This window comes from Molothrus ater, chromosome 7 (genome assembly GCF_012460135.2).
Source record: "Molothrus ater isolate BHLD 08-10-18 breed brown headed cowbird chromosome 7, BPBGC_Mater_1.1, whole genome shotgun sequence".
NCBI lineage: Eukaryota > Metazoa > Chordata > Aves > Passeriformes > Icteridae > Molothrus > Molothrus ater.
The window spans coordinates 18,131,448-18,143,792 of record NC_050484.2 but is presented as its reverse complement, the minus strand read 5'-3'; the positions used below and the strand labels follow the sequence as shown (position 1 = coordinate 18,143,792).

The 12,345-nt window shown below is 36.7% G+C and overlaps 1 protein-coding gene across 1 annotated transcript in view; it reads right to left on the bottom strand.

The window, feature by feature from the left end:
- Positions 1 to 11,071, bottom strand: part of SLC25A12 (solute carrier family 25 member 12) — a 45,283-nt gene extending 34,212 nt beyond the window's left edge. Inside the window, exons 1-4 of the mRNA XM_036386380.2 lie at positions 11,000 to 11,071; positions 10,471 to 10,524; positions 6,580 to 6,722; positions 1,799 to 1,914 (exon numbers count right to left, since the gene is read on the bottom strand). Of these exons, the coding sequence (XP_036242273.1) occupies positions 1,799 to 1,914; positions 6,580 to 6,722; positions 10,471 to 10,524; positions 11,000 to 11,011 (325 nt within the window). The 5' untranslated portion in view covers positions 11,012 to 11,071. The remainder of the gene's footprint in view (positions 1 to 1,798; positions 1,915 to 6,579; positions 6,723 to 10,470; positions 10,525 to 10,999) is intronic.
- Positions 11,072 to 12,345: the final 1,274 nt, after the last annotated feature.

The following is a 12,345-nucleotide window of genomic DNA, read 5'->3' as shown; positions in this document are numbered from 1 at the left end:
GTGAGTCTCACACCAATTATTGGTTGAACTTACTCCATTTCAGCATATTTCCAATAATTTACTAAAACCCTCAACTTTAAAACTTTTGTTTCTATAGTGCCCTGTTTTTACATGAAACTAAACTGTGCCTTTCTGTTTAGGTGGTATGAAAATGAAAGGGTGCAGGTCTCATCTATAAAACTGCCATAAGACTGACTTGGAAATTGACTGCAGGGTTACCATATTCTGAAGATGTCACAGATCATCATTCACATTTTTCACAGCTGTATTAATATGTATGATACATGTATGAAGTAAAAGTAAGTATCGCTTGTTACAAGCAAACAAACAAAGACAAAAAAGCAGCAGTAAATGTGGGAACTGCAGCACAAAAAATGTCATCTTACCATATGTCATCTTACTAACATAATGTTAAATATAGTAATAATTGCAATATAATTAATTTTGTAAAAAACATCCAAGAAACCAATAGTAAATTTAAAATTCCCTCAAGAATTTTCCTTTCAAGATTTATCAGCCTTACAAAAAAATCAGCAAGGAAGATAAAGTAAATTGGTGGTTTTTTCTGTTTACAATTTCTTGTTTGTGTTTTCTTTTAGATTTTAACTATATAAAAATATCAATTCTCAGTCTAACTGAGGAATTTGTATACAATCTGAAATAGCTTATGTTCAATTATGGAATCAGATATTTCAAGTGTTCTCATGAGAGCTACAAGTTCACACCCCCATTTTGTAAGATTATTAAATAAACCATCATTAACATGGTCACACTGATTGTAGTAGTTTGTCCAATTCCTAATGACTGCATTTACAGACTTCACCTTTATTTAAATTCTAAAACATATTCTTTTCAAGATGTTGTGCATCCGAACTGCTTAGTATCTGACTCTTCAGTTAATGATGTAATTTAACAGGCACCATAAGTCAAACAATTTGTTTCCATAAAAAGACCTTTGCTTTTTTTTCCCAACAAGGTACAGCAATTTTCATAATAATGAAATAGTACAAACAGCAAGTGGTTACAAATCCAAGCATAGTTTGCATTTTCTTTATTGAGTGCTTTATTCTTTTGGATAGAAATAACATTTAATTCTCATTCCATTTTATTAAAATTCTTACCATTGATTGATCTAATTTTCATAAACACGAAGTTTTAAAAATAAAGCCTAGTCCTCCTTAAACTGCAATGTTAATAACAGCTATTTAGCAAATCACAAAGCAGTATAGCCTCAAGACTTTGGTCTAACTACTAACTTACGTGATTAGGTAACAAAACCAAAGACCAGATTTTCTTCCTAATTTTGCAAATATATAATTGAGTTGTAAGTTACACTTGTAACATTAAAGTAAGATTTGCTCCTCAAGAAAATGAACAGTAAATCAAATTTTTAGAGCTCCTTAATTTCTATATTGAGCTCTTACTGTATGAAATGACAATTATTCAGAAACATGTGAAGATCCAGAACATATCTTAAAACTCCCTCAAGGTTGAAGGAGTTTGAAGCCCAGGATACAGAATTTTACTTAGGATGACAATGAACATTACTGTATTTACTACTTCAGGAAAATGAAAAATCTTGATTCAAGAAGACAGAGAAAAACATATTTTGTCTCTGTGTACTTCTTTGGCTTGAACTGAGAGAGGAAAAAAAAGTTCTATTCATGCAGAGTCTTAGAAAAACAGTACAGTACTGCACAAAATGCATCTTTTATGCACCTGTGGTCATGAACCACTATTATGATAGACACTATTATAATCAGTTTCTTAAAACTGTTTTTCTTTTAGATATTCTTACCAAATGTTACTTCTCCACTGCCATTCCTGTCAAATAACTGAAAAGCAACAATGAATATTGCATCTGGAGTACACAAAACAGATTCAAATGCCAAAAATTCTTGGAAGGAAATTAACCTAGAAAGGAAAACAAAAAAGTTATAAAGATTTTTTAAATTGTTCATAATACCAATATAATCTACATTTGATACTCTAGAAAACAGTGTAATCCAAATATTAAATAAAATTTAAATAAATTAAATAAAGATAATTAACACTCTAGAGACTGAAAAGTATGCAATATTTAAGTAGTTAACATTTATGCAACTTAGTTTCTTCCTCTATGAAGCAAGTGAATTCTCCTGGAACACCTACAAGTTATTACTTTTTATTTATAAATGTAACCAGAGCCTGAAAATTAAGACATAAAAACACCACAAAAATCCTAACAACATGAAATTTACAGGTCTGTCATTCTAATGCTACATATATATTTCCACTGAGAAAAGATACTGCAATGCAAGTACAGGAATACACCATAAAACATACATTTTCTTAAAACAAAACATAACATTCATAAAAAACAATCAGGTTCAGAAAAATTTACACTTTACTATGCATATGGAAAAAATACTACACTCCAAAAACAACACGAACCACCAAGCCATGAACTCAGGGCCAAACTTAAAACATCTGGGCTCAAGGACAGACAGGACAAGGCAGGGAAGGATCTGAGTGTCACAGCAGTTCACAGGATTCTGAGCTGTGTGTGCAAGACAGCCACTGTGCACAACTCAGGCTGCACACATAAATCCAGGTCCTTGTGGTCACCACAGACAAACTCAGACTTGAATGTATGCACAGATACATTATTAGGATAAGAAACTTTTCTAGAGGAACTCTGCTTATTCTGACTAACACAAAAAACCCCTTCAGAAGGCATCCTAATGCTGCATGTATGAACTGCTGCAGAAAAATAAACATGAAGCTAAGCATAGATAAAGGATAATGCTGGCACAAGAAAATATGGGATAAATGACAGGATATATATTTTAGCATTAAATAATCAGTGGAAGTAAGAATTTAAATTACATCTTTTACATTTAGCAAAAAATTTACTATAGATCAGTAAATGCAGTTAAAGCAGAAAATATCACTGTTTCCTAGAAATTTTCCTAAAAAATTATATAATTGATCTCAACTTAGTACTCATCATATGAGATCATTCGCTCATAGTGATTACTTCAAACACTACTGCTTACTGCTAAAGAGACAAGTACAAAGTCTGCTCACCACAGGAAAAAAAGAGAGAAGAAAAATCACAATATTCACACTATTCATTACTATATCTAGTCTTTCTCTGTCTAAGTACACATGAAGCAGAATTGAGATACTTTAAAAAGGTTAAATATGCCAACATTCTTGTATATATGCATGGCACACGAAAGACAGGAAGAATACAAAATTATCGCATTTACCACATTTTTGCCAGAAAAATCAGAGATATGAGAATGGCTCTTCGCATGCAAAGTCAATTTCATCCAAAGGATAATCTTGATAAATAAAGGGTTAGTATCAAAGAAACAAATGTTCCTTTAAAATAATTGTAAATACTATCATTTCAAAATGTATCTCACACACATGCATAAAGCTGACACACAAATTAACTCTTAACCAGGAAGCTTTAGAACTGACAAAATCAAGTGCTGATCTCTGTAGAATGCACTCACAGAAGCCTGAACCTGAAAGAAGACATCTTGAGCAGTGTCCCTGTAACAGTGCCTACAGCAAGAGGAGATAGGCACCTTCAATTTCCATCCCACATATTCAACCTGCAATGCCTAAGAGCAGGGATAGCCTCTGTGATCCTCCATTAGCCACCAGGGCAGAGATAACAGGAGCTGGATTAAACAGCATGATGAAGCTTCCCACCCAATCACTACTCAAGTATTATGCAGTGAACCCACTGCATTACAGAGTCCATAACAATATCAAATCACTCACCTTTCGTTTGATTTGTAACATTTAAAAAAAATCTTTTCCTCTGAGCTCTTCTGTACTTCTACCCTTCAAAAGCACACAAAGTAACCCTTGTGCTTGCAATTCTTCTCTTTCCTTTTTTCTACAAGTCTTTCCTAATTTTTCCCCATACAACACAGCTTTTTAGACATTATGTATAGCTCTGTTGTGACTCTTCATTAGGTGAAATATCAACTTTTTCTTGGGGACTTCATTTACGAACACATTTCCAGATTTAAGAATGATATACTGATATAAACAGTATCCAGAAACAAGTAGTTAAAATGAAGAATTTTGAATTACTACTGTGAAATTCTGTAGGTCTGAAGAGGGATCAAAATATTTTAGCTGGTTTTAGCACATATATATGTGTATGTATATTCTTCAGAGAGGGTATTTATCCTATCCTAAAACCAGCGCCTGCAGTCTGGAGATACAGGAGTGCTTTCAGCATCAGTGAAATCCTATTGTACTAAATAGATAATAGGCAAGTTTAAAGCAAATTCTAATTTAGAGGATGTCACATAGATTTCTAAGAACATGCACTTGTAACAATGAGGAATAAACATTTTGGAAATGAACAGTCAGCTGTTTTAAGAACTACCTTAATGAGCTCCACTAAAGCAAACCAGTTTTGTACAGCAGTAATAGGAGAAAGCAATAGTGCTCTGGAACAGTTAAGTAAGGATCAAGTTACCATGAGAAAAAAAGTAAAACAACTTTTTTTTAAACGCATGCCTACAGAGAGCCAGTTCCAAAATGTGTTGTTTCTGTAAAGTGCCAAACTTAAACCTAAAAGAAATAAAAAAATATTAACAATGGAAGCAACCACCATCAACACTCTTGAGTATTTATTTCAAGGGCAAGCAAGGCTAAGAGAATACGATAGCAGATATAGGAATGAAATTTTGTAACAGAACCCAAAGCTTCTCACTGACTTGCTGCATGACATTGGGCTGTCATTTAATGTAAAAGTATATATACAGAACAGGACTACAGCTATGTCCTTGGACTTCATAAAGTCAGTCCTTAGAAAGATGCAATGCATCCCAGAATTCGGTTTAAGACTACAATAACTATCAATGCTATTAGAGTCTGGATTTCGATCTATTATAGCTCATTACAAATGAAAGAATGTGGATGTAAAAAAACCTGATGTTGATAATGGGGCTCTAACAAATTCTTCACATTAAATATAGATTGAATATAGATTAAAACCTTTAGATAAAAAGTTTCAGACAAGTATTCAAACAGATAAAAATTTTACACTTTGAACTATATAGCAGTGCAAAATAAAAATCCCACTCTTCCCATAAAGAAGGTGGCAAAGCACACTTACCCATGCTTGATTATCTCACTTCAAATACTACCCAGATATTTTTTAAAGCAATAAACAAAAACAACAAAAAAATTTATTTACAGGGAAAGTAACAAAAAAGTTCTGTTCTAGCATTAAAACAAACTGATTTCCTACTGTAAGAAAGACCCTGAAAGACATTTTCTGAAGAACTGCACACCACAAAAGATAACCAACAGCTTTCAGAGAAACAATATGCTAAGCATGTTGGTTTACTTCATCAATTAAACTATTTTGAACAGATACATACAAAATTACCTTTTCAATCCATAATAAAACAAGAAACTGAAGCCATATATTGGAAACAGAGACAGGTTACTAACATTTATCTAATATATGTATAATCAAAGATATTATCAAAGTGCTGCAGCCTTATGAAAAGAAAAATCATGAAGCATTACATCAAACAGGAAATCCTATTTTTGTCATTTAGGGTAAGAAGTATTCAGCACATACAATTTCATTTCCATTGCACAGATACCGTGCAAGCTGCTCAGGATACTAAGCAAACTAATAAAATGTTCTATAGCAGAATGCATGAAAACAAAATTTAAGTAACCAAGGAAGTGAAGGAGCTTTCAATTTAAAATAAGTTATATTTACATATTTACAAATGTATTGTCTACTATTTTGATGGGATTTTCTTCTCAACAAAATAACCATTCATTTCTGCATTCCTGACCTCTTCTCTGATCCGTCTTAACCTTCTAACTTCACGTTAACAATGTCTGGGCCTCCTACTACAGTCCAAGGCCAAAACCAGAATATACACAGCAAAAGAAAAGGCTCCTTGGAAGACAAATGAGTTAGAGGGCACTACCTCAGCAGAGCAGGCATTTTGTAAAGTGGTTTAGGGAACTGTCTAAAAGCAAGCAGGAGCATCTGTAAGCAGAGTTGGAAAAACTTTATGCGGCGTGACCTGATCCTCATTAGGCAAACAACTTCTTCCTTTATCAAGTCACTAGAGTCTCTCTTTTCTAATAGTCAGCCTTTTAAAAAGACTTCAGTGGTTGGATTTGAATTGCACACTACAGAAATAAGAAAGCTCTTCCATATTTTTGTGTTTAATTATAGGTACTGAAGACTCTACACAGTACCTAATGATGGACATAGACATACAGAAAAGAACTATTCTAAGGCAACCATACTACACTTACCTTACCTGTTGTTCAACTTCCTCAGCTTTTGTAGAATTTAACAAAATATCATCAAAATAAATCTCAGCTTAAAAAAATCCATGTTAAACACCATAATTTTTTCTCAGTTTTCACAAATTTATAGTCTACTGTACTTGCGAAAAAATCTTCTCATTTAAATAATTATAAAGTGTAATAAAATCAATAATGTATTTTAGAAGATGAAGTTATCAAATTCATGCACTCACACATTTAACAATGCAAGTTTCAAATGGAAAGCAAAATTCTCACCCATCCTTAGTTTGATCTGCCACTCCAGCCAACAGCTGCACTGTTTTGGGATTGTGATGTGGGTCTGTATGAAGTCCTAGGTATTTCTGCACAAAATCCTCGGGGGTCATGTAATGCTCCCCATCTTTCTCAACGCTTGCATACTAGAGTAAAAATAAAAAACCAAAGCCACACAAACAAAAATTAATCAATTTAGATGCTTATTATTTGTGAACCAGTACCTTATAATTAAAAAAAAAATACGTATTTCAGAAACTGTCAAGTAATTGTGAAAACTTATAAAAATTACAACCATGGTATATCATTCCATTTGCAGCTACACTGAAAACACAGCACATAAATTTTCTTTCCATTTCTAGTAGCAGATATCTTCTGAATAATTGTTCCTGATCTTCATCATAATTATTTTGGAAAACATAAATTATTCATTTTCTCGTTTTGTGAGAAATAAATGTTCAGATCCATTTTTATCCTGAAAGTAATGTTTTTAAGGAAAAATTCACACACACAGACAGTGCTTGCTTCAGCATCTCGTGTATCTCTTCCACAATATCAGCCCCTCACATCACCTCATCACCTTTCACTCTTCTACCCTACAGCTGTGATGACAGCTGTTTGCAAGACAGCACTGTAAACCACATGACTGAATCTATGGAGAAATAAAATAGAGTATTTCCACTAAAACAGAAACACAAAGCAGTGGACAGGAATCCCCTAATTGAGCTCTGTTGCAAATATGATAGCCCAAGGAAACTGTGGCTTCCTTGAATCAACTCTGAAAGGTTCTCTTCTTAACCATACATAAAAGTGACTGAAAAACACCTTATGAAGCACAATTCTGCTGCAAGACATGAAATCCAAAGAAAATGTTATGTTTGAAGGCCAATCAGACATGCGGAGTATGGAGCATATCTTCAAGAATCACCGAAGTCAGCTGACAGTAGAGTGCATATCAAAGACAGTCACAATCTAAACACCATCTTTTTTTCTCCAGACACCAATTTCTCTGAGTTTATCATAAATAATAATTTATAATAATACCTTTCACAATAAAAACTGTTTGTGGGAAGTTGTGTTAAAAAATATTGAGGCAAAAATAATTAACTGACATTGAACATTGAACTCCATATGAGAAGGTCATGGCATTTTGGAAGAGTTTGGCAGAAAGTCAATAAATTAAGGCCTGACAAAGTAGCTAAGCATGGAAATACATTAGTCCTATGTTTGCACCATATAACTTAAATCAAGAATCTTTTAGCCCAAAATAGGCAATTTTAAATTATAGCTTAATTTGAGCATAAAACACAATACATCAATTAAATCTTTGTTCTTCTCAGCCTTGAACTTTGTTACTTTATAACAAACTTCTTAGTACACATTTGTAGATTGTCTCAGGTAAGCACTTGATGAATTTCCATTAGACTTTTTTTCAAACATCCTCACATATGACAAACATACAAACCCCCTACTCTAGTTTACAAGCTGGTGTTACGTAGCACCACACTTTCAGAAACAATGCTTTGGAAATCTTTTTTTGTTCCCTTCTTCACCTTGCTTGAACAGGTTACATTTGAATTTAACAGGCAGGGAACAATTCAACAATATTTTCCAAAGGCTGACTGTGTCTTGTCTAAGAAAAATAATGAAGGTTCACTAAGAAATATGATAACTGTTTTTCCACCCAACTCTTTTATCCTTCTGTGATAATTTGTTAGCAGATTTGTTCTTTTATGGTTGTTACTGAAGTCTGTGGCTAGCAAACACTTAAGAGGTAACTTATTTGACTGTGCACAGACATGAAATTTCAATACCTGCATTTCATAGTTACAGGATTAGGAGAAATAGCAGATCTTTTTAATGCAAATCAAACGTTATCTTTTAAACAGTTTAAAACAGTTAGAAGTAGCAGATAGCACACTCCAGAAGTTCTGAAGAGAAAGGTACAAAGTAAACTGCACGGCAGAGGGCATGTACCACATTAGAAGACATGCATGAACAGAAGGAAATTTAAGCAGACTCTCTATGATTAAGGTGGATGGTGACGAAGCCTAGAGCTCACATCTTCCCTTCTAAACGTTTCCAAGGGAAGCCAAATTTAGGAAGGAATGCACGACCTTTAGCTGAAGTTCACAGAAGAGCCCAGCACTCCCAGCAAGGAGTACAACGTATCTGATCCTTAAACACTTGCAATATTTCCTAACAAGACCTTCCACAACTTAGTCTTGAAAAGAATTATTCTCTTTTACTTTAAAGCCTGCAATTAAGTTTGATTTCTAAGCATCAAAGAAACCCACAATTTCAAACTCAACAGAATGCAGAAGAAATACAAACTCTTTTTTCTAAGTTTTTTTTTTTACTGCAAAATCTCAGACACTCAAAGAGAGAGAGGAGTGCTTCATATTTTTCATTCCTCAGAGTATCAATCCACAACTTCATTTGCATGTTTCTTTGAAGAAAACAACACAGACATGGGGAAGAGCAAAAAGCCATTTTTTTAAACATACTGTCTGCTTTTTAGGTCAATAAAACATGTACTGTCAGGAAGAAAATTTCAACAGCCAGTGGTACAACGTTCTTCTCTCTGATGTTGTCTGTATGACCACTATCAAGAACTTCAATTGCTTATTTCCAGAAGCAAGAACTTCCAGTGACTAGATGTCAAGAATCATAAAGAGCGCACATTTACAACTGAATAATGTTTTGACGCCTCATTTCAGTTTTCTTCATCCAAATGTGCAAAAGCATTTTGCGAAAAGTTGGAAAAAATGTTCTAGAATCACATTTTTATACTATATTAATATACATTTTAAAAGACAATACTTTTGTATTGTTAATTTTATTAACATACTCTAGTGTAATCTTTATCTACAAAAGCTGAATGCCACATCAATCAAAAAGGAACCTGCATTGGAGTATCTTTTACTAGAAACTAAATGTTGAGTTTCCACAGTTTCATGCCAGCATTCTAAGTGTTTGCACGCCAGCAATGTCATAGTGTAATCCAGAATGCAAAAGAAAAGGGCACCAAAACTATGGCTGGGATATAACTCTCTCTCAGGCAAAAAGCTCTCTCTACTTATCATATATGGAAATTGCTAGATGGTTTAGTAGAACCAGAAGATACATATAAATAGTTAAATAATAGACTTTATTATTTACAGTATTAGCTCTAATTTTATACTCCTAATTTTTTTAGTAGAGAAGAGTTTCATGAATATACTGTGTAACACTCAACATTAGGGGGAAAAACATATTTTAGTACTTTTTAAATATTGGTGGCCGTAATATGGACCTAAAACACAGTTCTTGTTCTTTTTATTATTCTATATGACTGATTCAAACCTTATCATTAAAATTTTAGGATTGACTGGATTTTCCTTTCTGATCATGCTTTACTGAAACTAAGGGAGTGGAGAAACCTTCATACTATTATTTTTATATGCTAATTCTAAGACTCTGTAAGGGATAATATTACAAAATATATAAATCTTGAGAAATCAATTTTAAGTTCTTAAATCATTACCAGTGGTCCAACCATTTGTATGAACACATATAAACCTCAAGGACAAAGCATACGGTCATGAAAGAGGAAATTTTTTTGATTCTGCAAAGGCGTATCTAAAAAAAACCCCAGTACTTCGTTATAATTATTTGCTTTTTAGAAAATTAGAAAATAGTTCAGGAACTTATTTAATATTATAATTTGGAAATGGTATCACACTTTGTGCCAGCAGCAGTTTCTCCTCAATGCTGACACCCCGTCAATACACTAAGCCCGCAAAGTGAACTTCTGAGTGTTCCACCAGCACGACACGAGTTTGATGCCACGGCAAACTGCTGAAAGGGCAAAACACAGAAGTCTGACACTCAAACAACATTAGATCTTTTTACCTGCAAAAAAATACTTCGCAGTTCAGCAGGATCCGCTCTTTTAGTCGAATGCACCTGTAAACACAAGCAAATTAATGCCTCGCTTAGCTGGGCTGCTGTCAGAGCACAGATAAACCGGCCGCGCCGGCCACAGGCGGCAATCCGGGGTCCCTGTCAGACCCACAGGCCCAGGCTCAGCCATGACCGCGCTGCCGCGGGACGGCACAGGGCTCCGCGCCGGTGACAGCTCCCAGCGCCGGGCTGCCTGCGAGCGGCGCGGCGCCCCGGCCCCACAGAACGACCACCACCGCCACCGCCGCCCCGGGCACCCCGGCCCGCTCCCCCGGGGCACTTCGGCGGGCGGAGGCAGCGCGGGTAGCGCTGCCGCTCCCCCGGGGCCGCCCCGCCATCGCCGCCCCCGCGACGCCGTTCCCCGGGCCCCGCGGCAATCCCGCAGCAGCGGCCGCCTTCCCCGCCAGCCGCCAGCCCCCGGCCCCGCGCGGGATCCGCCCGGCTCCTCCTGCCACCAGCGGCGGAGCGGGAGAGTCACCTTGACCGCCATGCTGAGCCCGCCGAGGAGGAGGAGCCAGCCCGCCGCCCGCCGCGCCGCCGCAGCAGCCGCCACCGCCTCAGCGCAGCGCTGTGGGTGGGTGGGTGGGTGAGCGCCCTGCCCTGCCCTGCCCCGCCCCGCCCTGCCCTGCCCTGCCCTGCCGGGTGCCGAGGCAGCGGCCGTCCGGTGTGGGTCCTTGGCGGGATGCGCCTCCACAGTGCAAAACGGAGCCGCTTTAAATGCTGCTCAGTCTCATTTGTGGCGTAAGAGATGCAGCCGTGCCTCTGAGGCTCAGCAGAGGCGAGTGTACCTGTTGCTTCAAGTGCCGAAACTGTTCATAGACTGAAGTTCTGGGAGCTTGGCTACAAATCCGTATTTCAAACATAGAACCAGAGGCCCAAAATCTGGCTGGAATTCAGTAACTTCTGACAGGGTCTTATGATCCTTTATCAGCAGAGCACATATATACTTCAAAATGAAAGGCATGCAGGCCAAAGCCTTAAGAAAAGGAAGGTTTATTCCAGCAGTTCAATCACAGTGCTTATAAAACCTGATTTAAATAATACTGCGTATTTTGTCTTGCTGTGCTATTTCAAGGGCCCAACAAAGTGTCTTTTATTAGATGCCACTGGGAAACACAAAAAGGGCAGATTCTGGTACTTCTCAAATAATACAGTGAGATATTAAAATACAATACTGAACTGGTAGCTTATAATGGTGGTCATGAAACAATGACTCACTTAAGTTTAAAACAACTTTTCTGTGGTAAACAACTTTTTTTAGTTACATGTCAACAAAAACTTTCTGCATATAACTTAGAGTTCATATACTACATATATACCTATGTCCCAGCTGACAGCAAGAACAGTTTTGCTAGAAGTCTGCCTATTTGATAAGCATCTGACCACCCAAGCATTTTGTTCAACAAATCCATATACATACATGCTAGCTGCACAGTGTCATGGTTTAACCATAGCCAGCAGCCAAGACCCACATAGTCACTCTGCTCCCCCACCAGCAGGACTGGTGAGAGAACTGGAAGGGTAAAAAGTAGAAAACTCGTGGGTTGAGATACACACAGTTTAATAGGAAAAGCAAAAGCCACGCATACAAGCAAAGCAAAAAAAGGAATTAATTCACTGCTTCCCATGGGTAGGAAGGTGTTCAGCCATCTGCAGGAGCACAGGGTTTCATCACCTGTAGTTATCTGGGAAGACAAACATGATCACCCTAAATATCCCCTCCCTTCTTCTTTCTTCTCCTCACGTTATATACTGAGTATGATGCCATCTGGTTAAAAATATCCCTTTGTCACTTGGGGACATCTGTCCCAGCTGTGTCTCTTC